Below are 16367 nucleotides of genomic sequence, written 5' to 3' on the forward strand. Positions count from 1 at the left end.
TCTATGCCCCTTTCCTAGTCCCCTGATAGGAGAAGACCTCCTCCTCCTCTATTTGACCTTAGCCTATCAGGTCTCATCAGCTGGCTGCATCATCTTCCTCTGTGGCCTGGAAAGGCTGCACCCCCCAGGGGGAAATGAACAAAGAGCCAGCCACTGAATTCATGTCAGAGCAGCCCCTGTCCCCTTACTAAGGAACCCACTTGGAGTCTGAGCCCCTCTTGGCTTCCTGTGAACGGGAGGTCTATGTCCTTTCCATGCATGGTCTTTGGTTGGAATATAGGTCTCTGTAGGCCCCCCTGGGCCCAGGTTATTTGGCTCTGTTGTTCATCTTGTGGAGCTCCTGACTCCTCCAGGTCTTTCTATCTCCCTCTTCTTCCATAAGGTTTCCTGCACTCTCCCCAAAGTTTGGCTATGAGTCTCAGTATCTCCTTTGATACTCTGGTAGGTAGAGTCTTTCAGAGGCCCTCTGTGGAAGGCTCCTGTCCTGTTCCTCATCTTCTCCTACAACCAAGGATTTTCATAGCCATAACTTGACTGATGAGCTCCAGTAATGGAGCATCATAGTAATTATCCAGTGGTGCTAATTGGTGGTGACTACTGTCAGGTGTTAAGAAAAAAATAAATAAATAAATAAAATTGTCTTTAAGAAAGAAACGTATCTGAGCTTTAAAATAAGGAAAATTGCCATGTTGAATATAAAGGTATGTATCATTTGCTAATTGGAAGAAAGGCCTGAATTGTGACAGCACATCAGGATAGCTGCTCACATTTACAAATGGTGATAAGAGAATTAGGCTATTAGCTGCTGAGGCAAAACCAAACCATACTGCAGCATGTCTTCAGCTGTTTACAGGTCAGGTTCAATACAGGGAGGCGGAGCCAACTGATCACATAGAAGCCGACTGGCCTGCCTGCCAGGATAAACAGCGGTTTGGGGGTTCTTACAGCTTCAGTTTTCCCATCTGCTACCTACAGTTTCAGTGGTAGTTTCCTACTAGATTTTTTTTTCCTTGAAGCTTTTGGGTTTCAGTAATTAACTGTGTTGATTTTGTGAAAAGATGAACCTGACCTCTATTTAAGAGGATACAACCTATAGACCCCATTGTAATATCACTCTGTGATCCAAACCAAAATGATGCAGACCTGAGCCCATCACAGAAAGGACTGTCCTGGGAGGACGTATTTACAGAGTTTACTGTGATGTTTGCTAGACTCCCCCATGCCATCTGATTTGTCTTGCTGAAGCCTTTTTTGTACAGTCCTGCTTAGCCACATCTACAGGTTTCTTTGACTTTTCTGTTTATTCCTATATCTAACTACCTGGAATGCAGTCTGGCACATAGTAGGTTTTCAATAAACAACTGTTGATTAGAAGAATCCTGCAGAGCCTGTTCTTATTAGTGCAGATGCTGATTGATTGCAAAAAATATATATATTTATTGTCACCAGCCATTAGCTGTGCCAGGTCTTTCTGTTCTTGACAATTTTTTATTGCTGTTTATTTACCATTTGACTTTCTTCAATTGAGCCTACATCTCTGAGGTTAAGAGATGAAAGTCCAGAAGGCCATGCCTGTATCCATAGTGTAACTGTATCCACAGTGTAGCTGTCTCCACATGCGGATGAGCACCCTGCATCAGCAATCCTGTATTCCATCAGTTAGGCCACAATAGCCTATTAAATGAAATCAATAAAGGAGCAATTCACATGCATTGGTAGCCCACCGTCTCTTCTTACTCAACACTTCTTACTCACAGCTTCCCCTACCCTGGAAAGCTGATCCCCTCTTTACCCAAAGCAATAAGGACTGCAGTTTGTGAAGTAAAGTCCCTAATGTCATTTGTCTTCTTTGATGAGGCCTTCTTCAAAATGGCTTAAGATTTCCCAACCAAAAATAAATACTTGGAGCCAGCAATCTTGGTTTTGGTAACTACTATGTATTTGACAGTTTCTTTAACAGTCTGTTGAATTTCTCTCAGATAGTGAGATTTTAGGTAGGACAGAGTGAATGAACTGTGAGAAAGACTAAAAATACCTTCTTTGGTCCTACAAGGCAGGGTAGTGCCAATAGCAGCGTTAGTCCATTGAGAAATTAATTCTGTTTCATTCACTGCTATGTCTCCAGTCCCTAGAACACTACTGGGTGTACAGATAATACACAGCCAATGTTTAAGGAAATGTGTTAGGATATAGAGACAAAACTAATGACCATATGCATAATTACCATGACCTTGTGGTTTCTTTGCTGGAAAGTACTAGGAAAGCTGTCTATTAGGAAGGAACGAGGGTATTTCTTCGATGTTTAACCAAACAGGGTGGAAAAGGTGCATATTGAGCCCAGGAGGGTGGATGGGTCACTTGAAATATTAAAGGTTCTTCAAATAAATACATTTAACCTTTAGGGTAAAATCGGGTTGAAAGTTGGATGCTGTGGGCAACATAGGGATCTCTGGGATAGCCTTCTCAACATTGAAGCCTCCATTCTGCGGGTCTCCCAGAGTCCAGGCAAACAATTCCTGGAGCCAGATGGTGCAACCCAGAGAGACCTGAACACTTGGAGCACAACACTGCCGTCGGCCTGTGGCCACTGAGTCAGCAGTGTCCCTGTGCACGCGCACTGTGCTGCTAACAGTGCCTGCACCACAACCTGCGCTTACCTTCCTCCCTTACACTTCACCCTCCCAGGCAGGCACTCCCGTGCTTGCTCTAACGCCTGAGCACTGGTGCCTGCGACCTTCCTCCTTTAGCTGCATCTGAAACACCAACACCCACTCTCAAACCGCTGGACCTCTCTCATCTTTCTTGAAGAATACTCCCGACTCCAGAGACAGATGGTCCCAGGCTCCAGGAACAAACAGCAAAGGCTACTGACCATCAGATGGCTAGCGGCTGGCATAAGAACACAACCAACAAAAATCAGGACATCATCACTTCACCAGCAAGCCCCAAAATCGTTGGATATTTTAATTCATTGGAAACATAAGAAAATGGTTTTAAATCTATGCTTATCAAGTTATTAGAGACACATAAAGAGGAAACGAACAAAACTCTCAAAGAAGTACAGAAAAATATAGCCCCAAAATAGTGGCACATAAACAAAGCTCTCAAAGAAATATAAGCAAATATAGCCACACAAATAGAGGCCCATTAAGAGGAAATGAACAAAAAAATAGATGCCATCATGGAAAGACAAGAATCCACATTCAAACAGATGAAGGTAATGGTGCAAGACATGAAAATAGAATTAGAATCAATAAAGAAAACACAAACAGAGAAAACCTTGGAGCTGGAGAACTTAGAGAAAATATTAGGAACCACAAGGGTAAGCATTACCAAGAGAAAAAAAGAGATGGAAAAGAGAATCTCAGGTGCTGAAGATACAATTGCAAAAATGGATACATCTCTTGAAGAAAAAATAAAATCAGAAAAGTTCCAAAGACAAAATATTCAAGAAATCAAGGATGCCATGAAAAGATGAAATCTAAGAATAATAGGACTAGACAAAAGAGAAGATTCCAGGTTCCAAGATCCAGAAAATATTTTCAAGAAAATCAAAGAAGAAAAATTTCCCAACTTAAAGAAAGAGATGTCCTTGAACATACAAGAGGCCTACAGAACACCAAATAGACTAGACCAGAAAAAAAAAAAAAAACCTCCTCATGTCACATAATAGTCAAAACACTAAATGTACAGAACAAAGAAAAAAAAATGTTAAAAGCAGCAAGGGAAAAAGGCCAAGTAACATACAAAGGTTGACCTATCAGAATCACACCGGACTTCTCAACAGAAACTATGAAAGCCAGAAGGGCCTTCTTAACATCAATGGACTCAACTCACCATACAACTTTTTACAACACTGTTTCCCCATTTTATGATTGAGAAAACAGACCATGAGAAGTTTGCTCCATATAACATGGAATGAGTCTCTTGAATTTAGTTTATTGCCTAAAGTACAAACCAAAAGCCTGTTTGATGACCTAACATTTTCACTGTAATATGTAAGAGAATATATACCATAAACCTTAACTAGTCAAATGTAAAGACTGTCACACAATTGAAACTACTAGCCGGATTTAGTGACCATGTCTCTTTTCATTCTTTTCTGTTTTGCTTAAGGGAAAAAGAATGAGTAGTGTGGGAGAGGGAGTTTGTAGGGCTGTGATTCTTCTAACAGGTCTATAGCCTCAGAATAGAGGCCTACCTCCTTCACCTACCTCCTTAATGCCTGGATTTCCTCCATAAAATGAGATGAGATGGAGTACCTCCATAGCCACTGCATCTTTCCAGTCATGTGTTTCTTTCTCAGAAAGAGAGTGTAAAGCTCCTACTTTTTGTTTTTGTATAGGTTCATTGTATATTCGCTTACACTTCTTTAACATTTATGCAAGTGGATGCCTTTCTTTCACTCCAGCTGCCCCAGTTCCTCACTGAAGGGCATCAGGCTATGGAAATCCTGTTTCCTGCTGCCTTTTACTGTGAGGGAACTTGAAGCTCCCTGTGAGAGCCCTATACAGCTTAGTGTGGGCTTTCCTTTGCAGAAAACAGGTTTGTTTGGGCTTACATTTCCTAATCTTCTTTTAAAACCATGAGTCTACCAAAACACCATACCCCATATGTGTCTCTAATAAGAACATGTAATTTCACAGAAAATAATCAAATAAAATGAAAAACTTCAAATTAAATATAAAAGGTAAATAAACCTTTAACAATAAGCTTATTTTTAATCTTCTATCCAAATATCCTGGACCTGCTTTAAAGGCACCCTAAGATTGGTTAAAGTTTAAATTAGAACTTGTCATTTTGGTGGGTCTATTTTTATTTTTTTCCAGAATTATTGTTTTGACAATCAGATAATCAGTTTAAATCCAGTTGAATTTGACCTTTCTTTAGCAGCTGGCAGTTAAGATGTGCTTTGTAAAAATGGCTTTTCTTGTATTGCTTGGCTCTGTAACATGGTAATTCAGCCAATAAAATCTATAAAATTAAATTGGCTTTCTTCTACAGAGCTAATCTACTAACTTGACTGAGAAGTGTAAAAGTTAAAAAAGCATAATTTTAAAAGTCATATGGTAATAATGTTGTCAGCTTGACTTAGAAAAATCATCCTATTTATAGTTTGTGTTGTTGGTTACAGAGTTACTTTGCCATTTATCAGAATATCATTAATTATTATGCCTACAATATTCTTTACTTATTAATCTTGGTCTTTAATTTTTTTAAATATTTTAACATGTATGTATTTCCCTTAACATTTTATTTATTTTTTTAATTCTTTATTAATTACATTTATTCACTTTGTATCCCCCCTGTGGTTCCCTCCCTCTTCCTGTCCCAATCCCTCCCTTCCTCCACCATCTGCTTGCATGCTCCTCCCCAAATCCACTGATAGGGGAGATCTTCTTTTCCTTCCTTCTGATCCTAGTCAATTAGGTCTCATCAGGAGTGGCTGCATTGTCTTCTTCTGTGGCCTGGTAATGTTGCTTCCCCTGCAGGGGCTCCTTTAACATTTTAAAATGTTTATGTAGTGAGTACATACAATAAAGTGACATGTTTTGAATTTGATATAAGTAAAATATATATTTTAATATTCTAAATAGTGAAACATTTCAGGGTAGACTCAATAAAACCTTAGTTACTTAATTGTTTTTAATTTTAACTTATTTACCTTTTCAAAAATTTATTTAGTTTTTATCACTTTATATACTGATTGTAGACCCGCTCCTCTTCCCCTCCCAGTCTCACCTTCCCTCCCCTTTATCTACTCCCCTATTCCTCAGAGCTCCTCAAGGGAGCTCCCTTTCCCATCCACACTAGTTCATCAAGTTGCTTCAGGACCAAGAGTGTCTTCTTCCCCTGTGGCCTGGCAAGGCAGTCCTGCAGGGGATAAGTGATCAAGAAGCTGACAAGTGGGTCCCTGTCTGATGCAGTCCCTGCTTCCCTTGCTATAGGACCCACATGAAGCCTAAGCTGCCCATCTGCTACTTTTTGTTTTTAACATTCATTATTTCTAGAGCGATTTTTAAATAGTTGAGGGAGCAAGCAAAGTAGTTTAAATGGCCCATATTTATGTTCAAGACTGCTCTCTACTGGCAGAAAAGCAAAGGCTAACACAAGCTTCAAAACAGTTCATTTTCAGTAATACTTGAAATGAAGGTGGAATTCCCAAACTTTTCCATACTTTTTAAAGTTTTTATTGTGAATATTATGAGAGAAATGAGTCATTGAAGAGAAAAGGATAAGAAAATAAATTAATTAAGGTCTGCATAACTTTAATTCATTGATAGGTATGTGTATTTGATAAATACGAATACAGTGACATTCTAATGTACTCTATAATAATTACACAAAATATTTTATATGCTAGCAAACTTAACGAACATTTTATACTTTCAATTTCAATAGACTGTGAACTATAAAATGTCCATTTTTTTTGTGCATCTGTAAGTTTTCTAGTAAATTGAACTGAAAGTTACATGCTTTTCATTCTCTTTGTGGAATGTAAAATTACATCTACAGTTCTCTATTTATCAAAGTCATTTTGAAATGTTTTTTAAAAAGACTAAGAATGCACCAAACAGTTTTTTTTAAACAAGGTCAATAAGTTACAATAGGTGGACCTTTATGTTGCCACTAACAGCAACATCCTGAACTGTATTGCTAACTCTGGTTGCTTTGTGGTATTGGTGACCTCACATTCTTATTTTCCTTGCCATGTTTTTTCTGAATACCTGTTATACTGTGCAGGCAATCAACTGGCCTGCCTTTATAGGGTCCTGACAACGTCCTGTATCAGTACCTGGGCCAGGTACTTAGTGGCCAGGCTGCCGCTAGCTAGCTCCTTTTCCCTCTCTCTCCTCCAGTGCTCCTCTCCTGCTCTTTCTGCTTTCTCTGTCATGGTGTCCCTCCCCATCTGTGTCTGTCTCTGTCTCTGTCTCTCTCTCTTCCCACCCTCATGGCTCACTCAGACCCTAGTCCTCCTCTGCTTCCCTTCTCTCCAATAAGCTCTTTCATATATCTGTTGTGTGCATCATTTTAAAAATAATAACATGTAGTAACATAACCTAAGTCATTTTTAACACTGGTATCTTCTGAGGAAACAACAACTTGGGAACCCAAGGTCTCCATCCTCAAAGCCTGTGTGAACCTACTAGACTCTGTCTCTGTCTTTTTGTCTCTCTCCTTCTTTTACATACACAAACACACACTCAAGTACTACCTAGTATAGTTTCTTCCAAGCTCCAATTTTGTACAAGGATATTGGAGTCTGCATCATCCTTTAAAGGTACTCTTAATATAAAAATAATGAATTACTTGATGATCTTTCCATACACACATAGTATTTTATTCACCTCCTCTTTTGCTGTCCCCATCTTGTCTAAATTTTCCCTTTCTGCTTTCATGTTGACCCTGGCTTCTGTGTAGAAGTTTTATGATTTTTCTTCCTTTATCTCTGGTATATGGGTGTTAAGCTAATTTGTATACATTTAATCCCCACAATTTTTAGTCTATTACTCTGGAACTTACAACTTTGATTTTGAGAATGTGGCAATTTTTCTTCTTTCTGTTTCTCCATGTGGTTTGGTGGTAGGTTTCCTGGTAAGTGTTTCTCACATTCTTCAGGGTTATGTGATTGAGATACTGAACCCAGGGGCCTGCGTTCCCCTCCACAGTCTCTGAGTCATTGGAATTTCTGTTTGTAACTATTTTATTGATAATGCTGATACTTCTTGTCCAGTGAACAAATTTTGGTCTAGACTGCACTAGACTAGTTCTCTAAGAGTTCTATTTTTAATATCTAACTTTTATAATTTTATATTTCCTTTGGTTGCCCTTTCTTCCACCAGATATCTGCTGAATCATCTTTTCTGGCTGGTGTACATTTCAGCTTCTCAGTGAATGCTCCTCCAATGATTCTGTCTAGAACCCACAGGCCCACACTTTCTCCTTTTCTTTCTCAGGGGTGCCTCATGTCAGTCATTGCCGCCATTCCTACTGGAATGTAAACTTTGTAAGAGTGTTTTTGTTTTTTGCTTCATTTTGTTCTCTAGTATAGACCCAACTTCTATAATATTACTTGAAAAATACTAAAACATGGAGTAGTATATTTTACATTTAGCAGAGTGTCATGTATTTACAAGATAACCTTGAGCTTCCTGTGTAGAAGGGGATGCTTAGATGATTTTGAGTTTCGTGTGTGAGAAAGGATCTCACTGCATTGCCCTGGCTTGGTATGTAGACTAGGCTGTCCTTGAACTCACAGAGCCCCATCTGCCTTAGTGCTGCCGTTAGAGGAGTACACCCTCATGCCTCTCTACTGGACTTTTTATTTTCCTGCCTTAATACCTCTTGAGCACTGGTATTACAGGCTTAGTGTGTTATATGTGATTCTGGGGCTTATGTGTGCTACCTAAGCTCTGTATACACTCAGCTTGAATGATCATTCTTGGTGAATTTCTTCAACTTTATCCTACTATTCTTGTTACTTCTCAAATTGCCTAAATCATATTTTTAATATCTATGTACTATTTTGGTTTCTAAGTGACTTTTTTGGAATTGCATTTTTTAAAATAATTTTATTCACTTTACATCCTTGTTGTAGCCCTATCCCTTATCCCCTCCTAATCCTACCCTGCCTCTCTCCCCTCTTCCTTTTTTCCTTTTCCTCAGAGAAGGCAGCTTCCTTTCCCATCCATCCCAGCTCATCAAGTTGAGGACTTGATATCAGGACTAAGCATGTTCTCTTCTCCTGTGGCCTGGCAAGACAGTCCTGCCAGGGGAAAGTGATCTAAAGCTGGCAAGTGAGTCTGTGTCCTATGCAGTCCCCACTTCTTTTTCTAGAGGACCCACATGAGGCCTAAGATTTCCATCTGCTACATCTTTGTAGGGGTCCTAGGTCCCATTTATATATGGTCCTTGTTTGATGCTTCAGTCTCAGCAAGCCCCTCTGGGGCCCTGGTTTATTGGCTCTGTTAGTCTTCTTAGGGAGTTTCTGTTACCTCCAGGTCCTTTTCTCTTTCCTCCCACTTTTTCACAAGACTCCCTCTGCATCACCCAGTGTTTGGCTGTGAGTCTTGGCATCTGTTTTGATGCACTCCTGGGTAGCCCTTCTCAAAGGGGTACTCAAGCAGAAACTCCTAGTAGCAGAGACCATAGAGATTGAAGAGGACACCCACTAACTAGACTAGTCTCCTATCAGGGGGAAGGGAGTACCAACCCACCCACAGAAACTTCGACCCAAAATTTATGCTGCCTACAAGATGTACAAGGATAAAGATAGTACAGAAAGAGCAAAAATTGAAGGAATGCCCAACCAATGCATGGCCCAACCCCAAATCCACCGTATGGGAGAATGCCAACCCCTGATACTATGAACAATACTCTGTTAAACTTGCAGACAGGGGCCTGACAGAGTTGTCCTCTAAGTGATTTTTTCTAATATATATATTTTTAGGGATTAAATATATTGACCTTAAGGTTTGTTTTAGTTACTTTTCTATTCTTGTGAAGAAACCAAGGCAACATACATACATATATATATATATATATATATATATATATATATATATATATGTTTTGTTTGAGACTGTTTTACAAGTACAGAAGCTTATTGCAGGAAGCATGGCAGCAGGCAGCTGGCAGGAGATGTGGCACAGCACAGACACACTACCTGTGTGCTTACACGCTGACATAATGACCAAGATGCAGACAGAGAACCAACAGAGTCCTCCACAGCTTTCTCCTTTTGCTTTTGTAAATCTGATGATACTCTAGCACACTGGATGGTTCTGCTTGAATCCAAATGAGTTTTCCCATCTCTGTTCATCCTGTCTGACCTCACGGATGCAAACAGAGGTATACCCTCCCCACTCCAAGGCAATTGTACACTGAGTTAACAGTGAAGATCAACGATCACAGTGTACTTAAGTTATGTGGGGGTTTCCTGGAGGAGCACAGTAAATGGGGAGGAAACATCGTCAAGGAGAAGATGGCCTCAGGTGAAGCTTTAGGGTCAGCCACAGGGATGCTCTATCCATTCCATTCTTTCTGGGTTTTTCTCAGGCCCAACCAAAGGAACTGAACTGGTGATTGCTTTGTTTTTAACTTTGTACTGAATGAACTACAACGGAAGTACATGCTCTGAGGGGAAGCTTAATTTGAGCAATAGATAAAAGTCTCCCAATTGCTTATGTGTCTCAGAACTGGCAAGGTTATGACATTTTCCAGAGAGAAAGCTCCAAAGATGCTGAGAAATATCCTAGTCTGTAGAAGCTGAAGGACGGGTCTCTGCGCTGGTGAATTGCATCCTAGGAGGGCAGTGCAGGCACAAGCTCTATTTCCAAACCAGCTGTCCACCCCCAAATACCCGAGGAGTGGCATTTCTCATACTTATAAAACACATTGCTATATTTTTATCTGTTATTTCAGTTGCTGTTTAGAACAATTTTACAATGAGAAAAGAACAATATTAATATTTTAATTTTTCAGAAAAGTCATACAAAGATAAATGCTAAGTGATTTCTAACATTTCCATACACTAAATCTAGAGCTTATTCTAGTACCCTATATTATGTTTGGGTTTCACAAATACTTTATATAAAACATGGGGTGTATCTAAATAATGTGTATTTAATTTAGGGATTATGACTTTTACATTTTGAAAATTAAGAGTAATTATAAGAAGCAAAACCTTTTCAGTTATCATCAACTCTGTGTGTGTATTTGTCTGTATGTATATGTGTGTGAGTATGTATATGTACGTGTGTGTCTGTGCATGTATCTGTTTTGTGTATTATGTGTGCATACATGTGTGTGTAACTGTATGTGTATATTGTATGTGAGTTTGTGTGTGTACGTGTTGCTCTTCTTTGTAGCCTATGCTCGTCTTGAACTCATTCTGTAGGTTGGCCTCTGATTTCTACCTCACTCTTCCTAGTGCAGGGATTACAGGCTCTAAGTCTATTTCTTAATTATGTGATATAAAGATGAGGTAAGCAGCAGGTTCCACATTAAGATGTCTTTTGGTAAAATTCGATTGATTTACTTAAACATAACACCCATGAACAGTAGCATTAAAAGGGGCCTGGAGTACTGATGAGTATCAATTTATTCAGAATGTTCTAGAGTTCTTCAATAATCTTCCCGTATGGGTGTATAATATTTGTGATTTATGGCAACTCTGCCAAAGTATGACTATGACTCTTCAAAATTATTATCAATTATTGTTACTGCTTGGTGTTGGCATCATTTCTAGCTCAAGTTTTGTTTACACACAAAAAAATTCTTTTTGACCATTCTTCTTGCTAATGGTAGCTTAGTGGTGACTCGGTTACTGGCTTTGAAAATTTCAGAGAAGTTGAGAAAAGTCGTCTACCCTATGGATTAAGTCCGAGCTAAAAGCTCCTTGCTGTTAAATCTTTTCTTTTTTCAACCTTTTATTCTTTACATAATCTGACATGGTGCTTTCAAGCCTGGTGGCACCTTTAAGTCAGTTCTGGAGCTCTAATACGTACAGATATCCTGGCTCTGCTCCAGACATGTGAAATATGACTAGTAACTGACTAAAGGATGTATATCCTTTGACTTTAAACTTTCAGTAATTCACATCAAGCTGAGTGTATTACAGCCTTGAGAACGTGACTGATAACAGCACGAAGCCATTGTGTTCGGAAAGACAGTAACTCTGAGTTAGCATTAGATAGCTTTCAGCTGTTGAGATTAAGTTTATCTCTTTGGGGACAGTGAAATAGCTTCAGTTTTCTTTTCAGTAAGAATCTGCAAATAAAAATTTAGGTAAAATATTTTTTTTTCTAAAATAAATTTCTGAATAATAGGAATTATCAATCGTCAAATGATGTATTTTCATTTTGAGTAACAAAATTGAATAACGGTTGCTCTCCGTAATTGGGTTTTGGATTTGAATTTCTGCTTTACTTTTCTGTATGAAGAGTAGCAGCTCCAGGTTCATTGATGGGGTAAACCTGTGTCTCATGGATGCTCATGTTCAGTTTCTTGGCAGTACAGAAGTGGAGCAACCAAAGGGAACAGAAGTCGTGAGAGACGCTGTCAGGAAGCTGAAGGTAAGAACCTTTCAAATAAATGGCTACTGATCTCCTGTCATCAGCAGACTGATGGAAGCCATAACGTGTATAACCGTGATCATTATAGCTTCACTCCCCTTAAATTACAGTTAAATAAATACCACGTGTTTGAGGAGAAATTTTGAATTATAAGCATATACATAGAATTAACTTGTTGTACATACTTTATTTTTCTGAAGTGTAATTTCTTACAGTTACTGAGAGCTTTTAAGGCAGAGCTCTGTCGGTGTGTAAATTCAGGGTCTGCTTTTATGTTTCTTAGACAGTGTGAGCCCGTGTGAGCCCATCATTCAAACCTCTGACAATTACGATTTCATACCTACCACTTAAAAATATGGTTAGAGTTCATTCCAGAGCTGAATTTTGTAGTGCTGTTACATATTAAGGAAATCCCAATTGTCTATCTGAATGAGCAATTCTAGGGGAGCTTGTAGGATTGAAAGAGCAGAAGGAAATATTGATTAAACAATGTAAGTATTTGTTCCCCCCAAAAAAATCTATGTAACCTCAAAAATAAGTTTCCTGAGAAAATCTTAACACTGCATGCCATAAGCGTGCTTATGCAATAATTCACCTCTCAAAAGGCAGCCTCGCTGAGATTTTACAGTTAGGAAAACTTCAAGAGGACGCCATTTTCATGACAGAAGAGGATCTGCAGACTACCACTTTATCTGTGAAGCTAGCTTTTACTCTTGTGGCTGCTCTCACAGTTTGGTGGATGGGGCACAACCTTTCTGTGATTTGGACTTCTAGATAATGTGCTCATTCCACAGGATATCAGGCCCTGTGGTTTTTCTGCCAGGAAGAATCATGAAAGTTAAAATTACTAGTTTATTTTGAGAGGGTCAATATGAAAAGTTTAAATTGAGGGAAAAGATCAGATGAGAGTTGTATTATGAATGAAGACATAAACTAGGTTGTGCTTTAATAGTTCACTTTTGTGGTTATTTGACAGAAATCCCATTACTATGTATTCTGTGGGGTCCCAAGATAATATCACTCAGATTTTGGAGTAATGCACTCACCAGCCATTTCTTTGCCCTATTCATTATGTGATAGTTGAGTCTGCCTTTGTCTAAGAACCATTTCTAATGATAGCACTTAAATGATGACTCTATTTAATTGTTTTCAAAGTGGTACAAATCCTGATTTTAGCCCAACCACAATGTATCTTAAAAAAACAAAATAAAACAAAACAATGGGTGTTGGCAATATTTCTTTATACCTTGGGAATTCTTCATTCAACATTTCAAATAGGAACCAAAATGAGTCAGTTATATATTATGACTATGTTAAAGATATATTTAAAGTTAAATGCCTTCTAAAACTGTGACTAGCATTTTGTGAGGTTTTATATGGCATTTCTCTATAATTTCTGCTTAGAAGTAAACTTTTATTGGAGAATATAATGAACAATAACAAGACAGTTAAATTGTATACTTAGTGGACAGTAGCTTTTATTAAATGTGTATTTTTCACAGTTGACATGCATTTAATAAATAAAGTCTATTGCTTGAAAACTTTGCTTCTCTGGGAAGTGTATATATAGAGAAAGAGAGACTCTTGCATTTGTAAACATGAGTAAGACAATTTTTATCTAAGTTTTTATCTAAGTTTTTTGTAAACTGTTTCTTTTATGTTGTATCTGAGATAAGAAGCTATTGTGCAAAATATATCAATATTTACACTTACTCGTAATTTTGCTATCATATAGATATGACCAGATGGTGGCGCTGTGGCTCCACTAGAAAGAGAAACTACCAAATGTCCATGACCTCATTTTGATTTTCTGAATATTTTTCTCAAACACATACATCTTGACTCTTTTAGTACATATACTGTAGTGTTGTACTCAGATTATTTTCTCATGTAAATAAAAATATATACTTACTCCCCTTTCAAAGTCTACATTTTCAATTCTTTGAAATTACATAAAAATTAAAGATGTAAGCATGATGCAGAGTGGTGGAAATCTTGAAGAATCTTCAGTAATGATATTTTCATACCCATGTACTTTATGACATCTGCTTGGGTTTTAACAAGATGAATCTAAAGACTTGGGTGTTCACTGTTTTATGACCACAGAGAATTCATATGAATTTTAATGTAATAATTTGTGCAAGAATTAAAATACTTTCATATCCTGTGTTTGCCAAAACAACATGTCATATTTTTTAATTCCTTAATTATGCTTTAGCTTGATGTTTAAGAAATCAGGAAGTGTCTAAAAATGTGACACTATAAAACTCAGCACTGTTATCATGATGTTTCATTTTTAGATAAGATCTGTTTCAGTACAAATACCAGGACTCAGTGTGTGTTCACAATTTGTTATGCCTCGATATTAATACACACAGGAGCATTGCTATTAACTCATAATGAACAAGAACATAAACAAGAACAACATCTTCTGACTCCAATTTAAAGAGCCCTAGTCAAAGAAGCTCAGTTCAAATCCATGAAGCTGCTTCAACGTAACATAGCCTTTGGGAGTCCCTGTCCAGACATGTTAGTCAGCTTAGGTCTTCACTGAATGTCATACGGTGCAGGATAATTCCGTTTATTTTCTTTACAGGCTTTTTTTCTCCAACTGACCAATTATTTAGAACTTAATTATATATAAACATCATGATTATTAGGAATTATTTAGCAACTTAAGTAGGAGAAATACAAAGTAGTGTAGGAGTGCCAAATAATTTGCTGATTTTATGGTAGTATACATAAATGACCCTTAAAATCCCACCAGGGAACTCCTATAGTTGATAAATACCTTCAGCAAAGTGGTTGGATACAAGATGATTAAAAAAATTATTAGCTCTTTTATATACAAAGGTCAAACAGACTGAGGAATAAATCAGCGAAACAACACCTTTTACAGTAGCCTTAAATAGTATAAAATAACTTGGAGCAACTGTAAGCAAATGAAAGACCAAATGATAAAAACTTCATATCTTTGAAGAAAGAAGTGGAAGAAGGTATCAGAAGATGGAAATGTCTACTGTGCTCATGGATTAACATAGTAAAAATGAGAGCTGGGTGTGGTAGCGCACACGTATGTTCCCAGCACTCTGGGAGGCAGAGGCACATAGATCTCTGTGAGTTCAAACCAGCCTCGACTACAAAGTGAGTCCAGGAAGTCAAGGCTACACAGAGAAACCCTGTCTCAAAAACAAAAAACAAACAAAAAAAATCACCAAAACAAAACAAAAAAGCCCAACAGACAAACAAATAAAACAAGTAAAAGTGGCCATCCTACCAAAAGCAATCTACAAATCCAGTGCAATTCCTCTCAAAATTCCCACACATTTTTTTTTAAAGACCTAGAAAGGACAATTCTCAACTTCATATGGAGAAACATAAATAAACATACAAGCGTATAACAACAAGAAGAAACAAAACACACAACAGGATGACAAACAATACTAAACAATAAAAGAACTACTGGATGCATCACCACCTCTGATTTAAAGTTGTGTTACACAACTATAGAAATAAAAACTACATGCTATTGCTTTGAAAGAGACACATTCATCAATGGAATCAAATTGAAGTACTAGACATAAATCTACACACCTATGGACACCTGACTTTTTTTTTTATAATGAAGCCAGAAATACACACTGAAGAAAAAAGGCAACATCTTCAACAATGGTGCTGGTCTAGCTAGGTGTTTGCATGTAGAATAATTAAAATAAATGTATATATATATCACTCTGCAGAAAACTCAAGTCCAAATGGATTAAAATACCTCAACATAAAACCATAGACACTGAACCTGATAGAAGAGTAAGTGGGGAATACCCTTGAATGCATTGCCCAGGAGATGACTTTCTGAGTAGAACATTGATAGCACAGTCACTAAGATCTACAGTTAATAAATGAGATCTCATGAAACTCCAAAGCTTCTGTAAGGCAAAGGCAACTATCAATAAGTTTATAACAGTTTATAGACTGGGAAAATATTTTTTTTCTAACTCCACATTCAAGAGAGATATAACAAAAAACCCAAATAATTCAATAAAAATGGGGTATAAATCTAAACAAAGATTTCTCAATAGAGGAATCTCAAGTGGCTGAGAAACATTTAAATAAATGTTCAACATTTTGAGCCATCAGGGAAATGCAAATCAAAAATAACTCCATCTTACTTCTGTTACAGTGGCTAAGATCAATAACACAGTGACAGCTCTTGCTGCTATAATGTGGAGCAAGCAGAACACTTTTCCATCGCTGGTAGGAGTGCAAACTTGTGAAGCCACTATGGAAATC

At 37.7% G+C, this 16367-nt stretch overlaps 1 protein-coding gene across 10 annotated transcripts in view; it reads left to right on the top strand.

Annotated features, from left to right (window-relative positions):
• Gulp1 (GULP PTB domain containing engulfment adaptor 1) overlaps window positions 1–16367 on the top strand; it is a 265567-nt gene that overhangs the window by 201216 nt on the left and 47984 nt on the right. For all 10 annotated transcript variants that reach the window (XM_060368325.1, XM_060368326.1, XM_060368319.1 and 7 more), the window contains one exon: window positions 12006–12077. In XM_060368325.1, coding sequence (XP_060224308.1) covers window positions 12006–12077 — 72 coding nt within the window. The remainder of the gene's footprint in view (window positions 1–12005; window positions 12078–16367) is intronic.

This window comes from Meriones unguiculatus, chromosome 15 (genome assembly GCF_030254825.1).
Source record: "Meriones unguiculatus strain TT.TT164.6M chromosome 15, Bangor_MerUng_6.1, whole genome shotgun sequence".
NCBI classification, from domain to species: domain Eukaryota; kingdom Metazoa; phylum Chordata; class Mammalia; order Rodentia; family Muridae; genus Meriones; species Meriones unguiculatus.